General features: G+C 44.4%; 1 protein-coding gene across 1 annotated transcript in view; it reads left to right on the top strand.

The window, feature by feature from the left end:
• Positions 1-12,723, top strand: part of IL6R (interleukin 6 receptor) — a 59,233-nt gene that overhangs the window by 20,490 nt on the left and 26,020 nt on the right. The window contains exons 2-6 of the mRNA XM_036756216.1: positions 2,486-2,734; positions 5,227-5,350; positions 8,297-8,472; positions 9,092-9,258; positions 10,322-10,460. Coding sequence (XP_036612111.1) covers positions 2,486-2,734; positions 5,227-5,350; positions 8,297-8,472; positions 9,092-9,258; positions 10,322-10,460 — 855 coding nt within the window. The remainder of the gene's footprint in view (positions 1-2,485; positions 2,735-5,226; positions 5,351-8,296; positions 8,473-9,091; positions 9,259-10,321; positions 10,461-12,723) is intronic.

The raw sequence follows: 12,723 nt of genomic DNA, 5'->3' as shown, positions 1-12,723 counted from the left end.
ACTAACACATGTAAAGGCAGCTGGTGCTTTAATGGATGGAACACTGGGCCTGGAGTCAGGGAAGACCTGAGTTCAAATGTGGCCTCAGACACTTACTAGCTGTGTGACTATGGGCAAGTCACTTAACCTCTGCCCCAGTTTCCTCAACTGCCAAATGAAAATAATAATAACAGCTACCTTGCAGGGTTGGTTTTTTAGGATCAAATGAGATAATATTTGCAAAAAGCCCTCAGCTCAGTGCCTGGCATATAGTAAGGCCCTATAGAAATACTTATTCCCTCCCCATGGAGGAAGAAGGAAAAGCTACGGAGCTTCTCGATGGATGTTTGAAAGAAAATGTATTTATTGAGTGTGTATCACATGCAAAGCACTTTACCAAGTGCTGGGGATACAAACAGGAAAGAAAGGATCCCTGTTCTCAAGGAGCTCCCATTCTAACAGGAGGAGACCACACAGCTGTAGGGAAGCTGGAAGGTTCTGATCGACCTTGGGGGTTCAGTAACAGGGCAGGTGGTAAGGCCTGGGGGTCTGTAGGGAGCTGCAGCAGGGCAAGACAGATCCTTCCAAGGTTTTTCCAGGCGTGATCCCCATGTTTATCACCAGGGAACCCGAAGAGGAAAGCATCATGGGATCACAGATCTAGACTTGGAAGGGACCCTTGAGATCATCTAATCCAACCTCCTTATTTTACAGATTAGGAAACTGAGGCCCAGGGAAGTAAAATGACTTACTCAAGGTCAAACAGGGAGTAGGCTGCAGAGAGGCAAACCTCCCAACAGAGAGGGAGATGAAGGCGCAGGGACATTTAAGAGGTTTGCTTGGACCCACCCAGTCAATTCATGTCCAGAATCTAAGGCTTCTCTGCGAGGCTTTTTTAACTGATAGGAAGAGTGGCGTTGTGGAAAGAGCTCCAGACCTGGAGGCGGGAGATCTGGGTTTAATACTTGCCAACAGCGTGACCATGGGAAGGTCCCTCCACCTCTCTGCATCTCAGTGTTCTTCTCTGTAAAATGGGTGGGGGGTAGTGGTAAGAATTGTTTCTTGCAGAACTATTTGTGTGGACACCCCTTTGAAAATCCTTAATGAGTGGTTTTTTTCAGTCTGCCTTTTCTTTTGCAACATGGCTAATGTGGAAAAATATTCTGCATGACAGCACATGTATAAGCTATATCAAATTGCTTGCCTTTTCAAGGAAGAGGGAGGAGAGGTAGGGAAGGAAGGATGAAGAAAATTTGAAATTCAAAATTAAAAAATGTTAAAAATGTTTGTTTACATTTGTAATTGAGAAAAATTGTTTAAAAAGAAAAAAGAAAAAAAGAGAAAACATCTTAATGCACTATTAAAATGTGAGTTACTACTGTTAAGAGTAGGTTTGGCAGTGGAGTGAGACTCCAAAAAGCTATATGACTGCGAGGTAGCTGGGGGCAGACTCTCTGATACTCCCAGCTCTGTCTCTCACTGAATGCAGAGGTAGCCTCCAGGACTGCTGGTCCCCACCCCGGAGTCAGTTAGAGAGCATGTTCCCTGTTCTGAGACAGCCTTTGGCTTCTTGGTGTCAAAGCTGTTGGACACCCCAGTTCTGAAGGCGGGCAAGGGCAGCGCTGCGAGGGGACAGAGCTTTGTGCGGAGATGCTGGCAGGCCTGTGCTGAGAGTAAACACAGATCTTTTCACATGACTCGAGGCCAAGGTACAGGTTGAGGTCCAAGGACGTGAAAAGTCAGCACCTTTTGGTCAACAGGAGTTAGGGGCAGCCTCAGTGCCATAGAATAATAATATTAGCTGACCTAAAGATGGAATGGAGTGGGGGACAGACAGATGGACAAAGATAGAAAGATAAAGAAAAAGAAGGAGGAAAGGAAAGAAGGAAAAATGGAAGGAAGGAAGGAAGGGAAGGAGGGAGGAAGGGAGCAAACTAGAGCCAAGAGGAGAGGACATAGCAGGATGCTGGAGTCCATCCTGAGTTGCCAGGGGGAGCCATGGGGACACTTGACACATAGGAGAGCTCAGTTTCCCTACCTCAGTTTTCTTATCTTCCTTTGAGAATATTTAGCTTCCTTCAAGACTCAGCTCAAGTGCCTCTACCAGGCCTCACCAATGATTGCTAGTGTCTCCCCAAATTACTTCATATTTATTTTGTAGATATTTAGAATTTACTTATGTTTGTAAATGTTGTCCCCCTCCCTTCCATTAGAGCAGGCTTGCCCAACCTATAGCCTGCCAGAGGATTTTGAGCAGCCTGTGAAAAATGTGGAGTTATCCTCTTTGGCATGCTGTATGCAGCCCACTGCAGGTTGTGCAGGCCTGCATTAGAGTGCAAGTTTCTTGAGGGTAGGGATGGTACATTTTGTCTTTGTATGCTCAGCACTTAGCACTCATAGGAAGGGTTTAATAAATGTTTGCTGAATGAATGAAGGGGTTGGACTCCAGATGTCAAAGATCCCTCCAAGTTCTAAAGTCTATGGTTCTGTTTTCTCCCTTTCACAGATATCCCAGGTAATATGCTGAGCCAGGTGCTTGGTGCCCCCATCACTCTGACCTGCCTGGATGGGGAATTGGAGACTAATGCCACCATTCACTGGACACTGGAGGGTGAGCCCATAGGCCCACAGCTTGGCCAACGGGAAATGGTGGGAGGAAAGCTATTGCTGAAGTCAGTGCAGTATAATGACTCAGGAAACTACACCTGCTACCTGGACGGCCAGCCAGTGAGGACCCTGCCTCTGCTGGTAGTTGGTGAGTAATACCTCCTAGAGCATTGCTTTGCTGGCATTCTTTTGGAAAGTCCTTCCAATGTATCCTCCACTGCCTCATAGGCCTAGCGGCCTCTGCTCTGATTTGACCTTCACACTGCTGTTGGGCTAACTTTCCTTAGAGATCTGGTCACATCACATGCCTTTGCTCAAAAATCTTTGGTGGTGCCTTACTGACTGCTGGTCTAATTCAGGTTCTTTTCCTCGGCATTTAACATCCTCCACAACCTAGTGCCACACCCTTCCCCCCAGCTTTCCTGATTCATTTTGTGCTACCTGCTTCTACAATTTCTAATGCCAGGCCAAACTGAACAATTAGGTCCCATTATGCCTGAAGGCAAACACATATAGCTTCATGCACCTATATCTACATGTATATCCACATGTCTTCATGTACCTATATCTACATATATCTCTTTGATTACACTGCTCCTTATGCCTGTGATATCATCTTTGCCCCTTTTTGCCTGTCGAACTTTGACCTAGTCTTTAAAGCCCGACTGAAATGCCATCTCCTTCAGATAGCCTTCTCTGAACCCTCCCTCCGTCACTGACACCTTCCTTCTTAGACCTTACATAGGGCATTTTACTTGGCACTTTTCTAATGCACTTGTGTAAAATTGCATTTCAAGGGAGGTAAGAAGTAGTAAGGGAAAAGGGAAAGGAGAGGGAGACGGGCTAATAGAAGGGAGGGCAGATTGAAGGAGTGGCGGTCAAAAAAATGCATTTCGGACTTATCTGTGCTTGTGTTATTATATTCTCTTCCTAGACTATATACTCCATGAGGGCAGGAACCTTTATTTATTTAAACTTGCCATCTTCTTCAGTGCCTAGCACTATGTACAGTAGATATGTGTTGAATGGACACTCTACATGCCATGTCTGAAAAAAATCCCTTTAATATACTGTTATTTACTTGGTCCAAGAAGTTACAGGAAAGGCTTATTATATTTGCCAGCAAGTGACAGGATACTGGAGAATATTCTGGCTCATGGTGAGGCTGGGTATCTTGCAGCTCAGGACCTAGAGAGTTCAGAACTCTACTCACGGTGAGTTAGGTGGTTTGGGCCCCACTGATGTTAGAAATATACTGCTTCCCTCTGTCATGGCTTATCTCAGTGAACTGGAAGATGTTTGAAATGGCAAAAGGAAAGGGAGACCCTCTTCTGGAAATATTCTGTCTTAGCCACTCCTCCCAGAGTGGAAGTGAATCGTTTAGCACGGTAAATATTCAGAACTGTGCCGAAGAGGACTGGCATCGAACACAGTGTCTAGAACATCTTAGGTGCCCAATAGATAGAGCCGGCATTTATTAAGCACCTGCTATATGGCAGGCAGCTAGGTGGCGCAGTGGCTAGAGTCTTGGACCTGGAGTCTGGAAGACTCATTTTCCCCAGTTCAAATCCAGCCTCAGACACTTACTAGCTATGTGACCCTGGGCCAGTCACTTAGCTCTATTTGCCTCAGTTCCCTCATCTGTAAAATGAGTTGGAGAAGGAAATAGCAAACCACTCCAGTACCTTTGCCAAGGAAACCTCAAATAGGGTCATGAAGAGTCTGACGTGACTGAAGTGATTGAACACAATGTGCCAGGCACTGGGCATACGAATACCAGCAAGCAAGACTGTCCCTGCCCTCAAGGAGTCTGCATCATAATGGAATAAGACAACACATGACAGGGAGTTAGAAAGAGAGGAATACAAGGGTCTTGGCATGGCTAGGAAACGTCCTCAAGGTCAGTGGGGCCGAAAGCTAGCCTATGACTGATAGATTGATTATGGAGAGGTAGTGTAGAACGGTCAAGACAGACTGAGTCTAGAGCTGGTGGTGAAGCCCAGTCCTGTTACTTACTAATTTGTGGGACACTCCCCGTCTTTGGCGTTTAGGACGAGGGGGCTTAAGCTGTTCAACATTCCTTTCCTTAACGTTCAAGGTCAGGGATGTTCAAGGAGGTTTGGATGTTCTCTGAGGTCTCCTAGCCTTAGAGTTTGATGAAATAGAACTTAATATCCACAATTACTAATCTTTATTGCTCCCCTTTCCCTGAGAGGTAGTAAGGTATGGTAGGATGAGTACTCAACTGGGAATGAGTAGACACAGGTTCAAATCCCATTTCTGTCCTTTACTACCTGTATGAACCACTTTAACCTCTCTCTGACTCAGTTTCTTTATCTGAACTAAATATCCTCTGAGATCTGGTTCCAGCTCTAAATCTGTAATCCTGCTTCCCAGGAGGGAAATGAGACCTGTGGAACCTCAGATTTTTACAAAGTCGTAGTTAGAATATGATGTACTGCTCAACTTGTCTGCCCTCTCAGGGATATGGGAATCCCTGTGGGGCATAAAGGGGAGTGTTTTTCAGATTTGTTCTCTTTAGACTGCCTGGTCCTCTCATACCATAGAAGAAAGCTTTTATTGTCTGCTGCCGTGACAACACCCCCAATTTTTACATGCCTGCTATGATTTCCTTTTCAGAGCCTCCTGAAGAGCCCGTGTGCTCGTGCCGTAGGAAGAGTTTCATCAGCGGTGTTCATTGCGAATGGAGCCTTCAGAGGAAACCATCCCCACAGACTAAGGCTGTCTTGTTAGTGAGACAGGTGTAAGTGTCTTGGGAAATGATTTCATTTTAAAATCAAGCCCTCTTGGGGAAGGGAGAAGAGGGTCTTTAGAAGTTATGATACATGAGGCACTGAGTGCTGAGAAAATAAAGGATATATTTGTTGGATTGAGCCACAGGCAAGTACAAAGGCAAGGAATGGCATGATCTGAGTAGCTCCAGGAAGGCCCCTAAAAATATCTTCTCCCCACTGGCTCATGATGATGACAAATGTTAGAAGGCAGAAGTAGGAGTGACTGATAGAAGATACACAGAGGCCAAATTTAGCTCAGACTAAGGAGGAACTTCCTGCCAGTTAGAAAGCTTCCATGGCAGGTTAGATGACCATTTGCGGCAGGTGTTGTAGAAAGGTGTTGTAGAAAGTACAGATGAGATGACCTCTGAGATGCCTTCTAACACCGAGATTCTGATTTTATGCCTGAAATTCTACCATCCCTGAGTCATTTCTTGGGCTTATTACTATTATTAATTATTACTTAGAGCTAGCATTTACATAGGCTTTAAGGTTTGCAAAATGCTTTATGTATGTTACCCCATTTAGTCCTCACAACAACTTTGGGAGATGTTCTGTTAAAATGCAGATTAGTCAGGTAGGAATGACATATCAAGCCATGCCTAGCACATAGTAGGTGCCTACTAAATGTTTGTTGACTTGACTTGAATGAGATGAGAGAGAGAAAGAGGACAAGAGGGAGTGAGAGAGAGAGAGAGAGTGAACTTTCTGGATACTCTTGTAGGTAGGTACCATGAAGGCACAGGGCACATGGGGATGGGGACAATAATGGGGGAGAAGAGGGGATAGATACCAAAAGAGGAAGTGGAAGGTGCCAAAGATATACTGGGTCTCTTTCACAATCTTGTCTAGCAACTGACAGCCCTGCAGCTGAGGCTCCTTCAATCCAAATGTTTTCCAAACTAATCTAAACAAGATAAACACACATATCAAATTCAAAGCCTCTTTAGGCTCCAGTGCCAAATCTTGCCCTGAGAGCTTCCCCAGAGGAGTTATTCTTAAAACCAACGTTTGGAGACTACCAGCAGTCTCTCAGGGGTCCTTTTGACAGTCTATAGGCACAGGGTAGAAGGGTTTATTTTAAAATTTGTGTGCCAAAATCTGTAAATGAAGAGATGGGTCTTGCCCTATTGAGAAAAACACTACAGAGTATTCAAAGTTATTATTACTTTAAGAATCACTTCCAAGAAAGGGATATAGACATCTCCTGGCTTACCCAATTTTACTAATACTGTGTTTTAAATCTTTATTTGAAAATGGGCTATTTAGAACTTGGAGTTCAACCTGAGTCAAACCTAGAGGGTAGAGTGCCAGACCTGGAAGTCAGGAAGACCTGAGTCCAAATTGCGCCTCAGACATTTACTAGCTATATGACCCCTGGCCAAGTCACTTAACCCTGTTTGCCTCAATTTCCTCATCTGTAAAATGAGCTGGAGAAGGAAATGACAAACCACTGCCGTATCTTTGCCAAGAAAACCCCAAATGGGGTCATAGAGAATCAGACTCAAGTGAACAACAGAGAGGCACAGTGTGATAAGATTACTGGCTACAAAGCATGCCAAAACCTGTTTAATGTGTGATGTGGCTGAAATCTTGTATGTTTGCTTGCAGTGGAAAATAGTAGGAAATAGTGTGACAGAACATGCACAGTATATTATTTCCGCTAGAATGCTCTGCTTCGAGCTTCAGCATTTCCTGGTAAGGTAACCTTTACAAGACTCTGTCTTGGACTCTCAGGTTGATTCACACCAGAGTGTAAATGGATGATCACCCGAGGGAGCTCCTAGAGGAAAGAGGGAGAGAGAATGGGCTCTTAGGCCTGCCTCCCCTTGAGTTTCACCTTACTCTCCAGGGGGGTACCTGTGAAAGAGACACTGAAATGCATTTTCTGCTCATACAGTCCTAGGATCGTAACTGTAAGGGACCTCAGAGGCCTTTGAGTCCACCCCATTCATTTTACAGATGAGGAATCAGAGGCCCACGGAGGTAAGGTGGCTTGCCCAAGATTTCACAGATTCCAAGGCCAGAAATGGCAGTGGAGACCAGGTCTTCTGAACTGAAATTGGGGCTTTATCCTAGAGTACTGAATATAGAGAGTGCTTAAAGCACTTGTAGTCTGTGACATAAAAACATTAGTGCTTGGACCTTAGTAAGATTAATTATTTAAAATGGTACTCTACAAGATATTGCAGTGGATAGAGTCCTGGGCCTAGAGTCAGGGAGACCTGAGTTTAAATCTGGTCTCAGACACTTAATAGCTGTGTGACCCTGGGCAAGTCACTTAACTCTGTTTGCCTCAGTTTCCTCCTCTATAAAATGAGCTGGAGATGGAAATGACAAATTACTCCAGTATCTTTGCTAAGAAAACCCCAAAATGGAGTCACAAAGAGTGGGACGTAACTGAAAAACAACAAACTTCTAAACCCACACAGCCAGGGATCACTCTCTCTGAGTTTCCACTTCCTCCTCTGTGAAATGGGAATAATGTTTATAATAAGGAGCTCACAGGGCCATCATGAGACTAAAATGAGATATGGTAGGTGAAATGCCTTTAAACCCTGGGAGAGAGGGGCTGCACTTCTGACATCACTGGCTTTCCCAGAAATTCCCTCTACCAATGCAGGTTGTCACCTTCTTTGCAACTTATAGTCAGAGAGTTGCCTAGGGCTTTGCCTGTTGGAGTCAGGACTTGGATCCAGGGCTTCCTGGCTTTGAGATCGGCTCTTTATATATCATACCGTTCTGCTTCTTATGTGAACCTCAGAGCACCGTAGAAAGGTCAGTTATCAATCGCCAAATCAGTTCTCCAGTCCAGTTCTTGCCTCTATTTGCTTTTGGTTGTGTCCAAAAGATGCAGTGCCACAGGGAGGCTAAAAATGAAATTTTGGGGGGTCTTGGTCTTATGTCTCTGGCAGAGAGAGAGAAGAGACTTTCCAAAGGCCGTGTCACTACTTACGGGGGTCGCAGAAGTTCTCTTGCCACTTGAATCTTGCGGAAGACGATGACTCACTCTACTTGGTTGTCTTATGTGTTGCCAACGGGGTGGTGAGGAAGTCCAGCAAAGCCTGCCGATTCAAGGGCTTTGAAGTCCGTAAGTATGCTTCAGCCTTCCCCAGGCTGCCTCCTCCATCTGCTTAGGAGAGGTCTTAGAAGCCTGGGACAGAGGGTGTGTGAGGATGGGGCTGCCGGTCAAACCCTCGTGGTGGACCAGCCATTTTGTAAGGATTGGGATAGGGGTGTGCTAGTAAATTTTTAACAACAAGCTCTCTAGGAAAAAAAAAATTCCCATGACGTACTTTTAAGTTCAGTATCCTATTTTTTTCCATCACTTTCTTAAGTCTAGATGACCCACAAAACCAGAAATCAAGCCCTAATTTGTAATGTTTTGCTGATTTCTGAGGTATAAATGCTCATGCTGAAAATCTGACAGACTGCTCTAGCCCAGGGAGCCTTCACATGCACACTACCGGGTTGGGGGGTCAGGGATAAGGTCTGTTTACAGGAGGTCTGAGTACCAGTGGCATTCAGCAGCCTAGACATCCTGTTAGGATAACTATCAGCAGAGGCTGCTACGTTTTTATTGATTGAATAAATGAAGGTATGAATGAATGGGGAAGGTTTGTTCTTAGCACTAAGCTGGCCCCTTATAGCAGGCACCCTTCTCATTTCTCTCTCCTTCTCCTTTCTCCCTATTGCCCCCCAACCCCCAGTTCAACCAGATCCTCCAACCAATATCACAGTCGCAGCCGTGGACAAAAGCCCCCATCGGCTCAACGTCACCTGGAAAGACCCACCTTCCTGGAACTCCATTTACTACCGACTCCAGTTTGAGCTCCGTTATAGGGTTGAAAAGTCCAAGACTTACACAACCATCCGGGTCAGTTCAGTTTTACCTCCTCCCTTCATGACTTAGGGGGCAGGTAGAAAGCTCCTCAGAGAGATAAGCCTCCATAGGGAGATATGTGAAGGAACAATGATTTCTGAAATATGGCGGTGGATGGGTGGAGGGGGAGTGCTCAGTGACTGGAGTTTCCTCCAGTGGTAGAGATTATCACCTGCCTGTGACTTAGTAGGAGATAAATCCTAGGGAGGTGCCCAAGTGACTTTCCCAGGGTCACACAGTTGCTAAGTTATGTCAGCAGGGCCAAAACTAACCACTGTTGCTGAGGCAGCACATTGTCCAGCATACTCTCAAATCAACTTCTTAAAAGGATAGGGCCAGTGGGGGCCATAGGAGGAGGACTGGATCATATTGGGAAGGACTCATATTTATAGACTTTGGTGGTGATGGCTGTTGTTCAGTTGTTTCCATTGTGTCTGATTCTTTGTGACCCATTTGGGATTTACTTGGCAAAGTTATGGGGGTGGTTTGCCATTTCCTTCTCCAGCTCATTTTACAGATGAGGAAACTGAGGCAAACAGGGTTAAGTGACTTGCCCACGGTCACACAGCTAGTAAGTGTTTGAGGATCGATTTGAAATCAGGTCTTCCTGACTCCAGGCCCAGTGTTTTATCCACTGTGCCATCCAACTGACGCTGGCAGAGTTAGAAGGAAAGAAATGTTGTGAAGGCTTAAAGTGCTGTTGAAATGTGTTATTTATCACCAAAAAACTGCCTGATTTAGGTACGAAGCTGGAGCTGGTAGAGCTGGTTAGAAGCTGGCCCCATTCACTAACTGATGGTTAAAACTTATAAAGACAAAACTATAAAGGCAATACTCATGTATACGTGTACGTTGGAGTGTTATAGATATATGTGGTCAAAGACATTTTATGCTTTGCATTTATGTGTTTGTATGTTCTGGAGATGTGTTGGGTACACGCGTTGTATGTATGTGCATGCACACATGTGACTGCGTCTCTTTTTACGTGTGTGTGCACGTACATTTGTGTGTGTGTGTGCTAATTCATCTCCTGTGTCTTTGTGCCTTTCTCTTTCAGGGGAAGGACCAACACTCATTCATTATCAGCGATGCCTTGATGGGCATGAGTCATGTGGTGCAGATTCGAGCCCGGGAGGAGTTTAATCATGGCAAATGGAGTGAATGGAGCAAGGAGATTGTGGGCACCCCATGGACAGGTAGAATTGGTGGAGGGTAGATCCTGTGCCTTTGTTCTTGACTTTTTAAAAGCTCGGTGATGATGGATGACTTAAAGCAGTAGCGTCAAACTTAAAGTAGAAATGGGGCCCACTACACCACACCTAAGTATCCTTACCAGTTGCATATTGAGTTGTTGTTCAGTTGTATCTGACTCTTTGTGACCATTTTTGGTGTTTTCTTGGCAAAGATACTGGAGTGGTTTGCCATTTCCTTCTCCAGCTCATTTGACAGATGAGGAAACTGAGGCAAACAGGGTTAAGTGACATGTCCAGGGTTGCACAGCAGTAAGTGTCTGATTCCAACTCCACTGCTCTATACACTGGCCACCTAGCTGCCTACATATTTATCGACTTAGAAAACCACATGTTAACATTACCTATGTTCTATTATATTTTTATTTATTTTGTTAAATATTTCTCATTTACATTTTAATCTGATTCAGGCGGATGGCCCACAGGCCAAGTATTTGACATCTCTGACTTAAAGGACCCTGGAGCTTTAGGGTGGGAAGGGTCCTTAGAGGTCATGTACTTCAACCTCCTGCAGGACTCTCCCCTATAATATACCCAATAGGTAACCAATCATCCAACCCCGATTTGAACACTTCCAGTGACAGAGAACTTATCTCACAAGAAAACAGCTAGATAGCTTACTGGGTAGAATATTGGACATGAAGTCAAGATGATCTGAGTTTGAATCTGGCCTCAGACCCTTTTTAGCTGTATGATCCTGGGCAAGTCACTTACATTCTATGTTTCGTTCCCCAACCGTAAAATGGGGCTAATTATAGCATCTACCTCCTAGGGCTGTTGTGAAGATCAAGTGGGAAGCACTTTGCAAATATTAACATACGATTTAAGTGTATTTATTGAGTATTTATTATTACTGTCATTCATTGTTGGACTTGTCTGTTACACAGTTCTTTTTCATGTTAAGTTCAATCTGTCTCCCTCTAGATAGACCTAATAATATTTGACGGGTCGAGTGGTTTAATGGAAAGAGCATTAGCTGTGGACTCAGAGGACTTGGATTCAAATCCTACCTCTGGCATTTACTACCCATGTTACCTTGGATACTTAATTGCCACATGCCTCAGTTTCCCCATCAGTGAAAGGAGGGAGTTGAACTAGAAGAGATTTGAGGTCCTTCCCATTCTAAATCTGTGATATGCCTTCTACAATAGCATAGAACAAGTACACTTCCTCATCTTTATAACAGTTTTTTGTGTGTTTGAAGTTAGCATAGGCTCTCTGCCCAATACCTTTAAACTCAGTCTCGTCTAATTCTCATATTAAGTGCTTTCTAGAATCCTTGCCAACCTGGACACTCTCCTCTGGAGTCTTCTTGGTCTATGTCCTTCTTAAAATATGTGGCCCAGAATAGAATACCATTTAATAAATGTGACCTGACCAGTGCAGAGTTGGTAGAACCATTGCTTCTAGGGATCTGGATCCCACGTTGGTATCAATGCATCGAAGTGCAGTAGGAAGAACATTGGACTGGAGTCCTGGGTTTGCATCCCAGCTCTGACCCTTACTGGTTTTCTAACTGTGGACAGGGAGATGATCTATCTCTCTGAGCCCTCTGCTTTTCACTCATCAAAGGGCAGTGATGACACTTGCACCCCTGCAAAAGTGTGGTAGGGAAAGAACTTTGTGAATTGTTGTTTTCTTATCTCTAATTTTTAGTGATTATGCTGAGACAGTAACTGCTTAATTGCAATGGGAAAGAACCCATAGATCTTTGTATTTCACTTAATGACCTTTAGTCTGCCCAGTACACTCTGCCCTACCCTACTCCCCTTTTCAGCCCCCTTTTGTGTGTTGTCTTCCCCATTAGACTGTAAGCTTCTTGAGGGTAGGGACTGTATTTCTTTTTGGTTATAATTGCATTCCTACCACTTACCACAGTGCCTGGCATATAGTAAGGACCTAATAAATGCTTGTTGACTGACTGATCACTTTCCTACTCCTGGTTGCTATGCTTTTCTTATTGCAGCCTTATAGTATGTTAATTTTCCTCCTACCACAATACACTGTTGATTCATATTGAGTTTACAGGCCTCTAAAAACCCCAGACCTTTGTCAGATGAATTGCAGTCTAGCTGAATAACCCAGCTACCGTTTTGTACTTGCGAAGTTGATTTTTTGAACCCAATTGTAAGACTTTACATTTATTCCTACCAAATTATTTGTTGTTGTTCAGTGGTTTTCAGTCATGTCCAATTCTTTGTGACTCCCA

The sequence above is a fragment of the Trichosurus vulpecula genome, chromosome 4 (assembly GCF_011100635.1).
Source record: "Trichosurus vulpecula isolate mTriVul1 chromosome 4, mTriVul1.pri, whole genome shotgun sequence".
NCBI classification, from domain to species: Eukaryota; Metazoa; Chordata; class Mammalia; order Diprotodontia; family Phalangeridae; genus Trichosurus; species Trichosurus vulpecula.
Note: the sequence above shows the minus strand (reverse complement) of the source record. Positions and strands in the feature narration are given on the sequence as shown.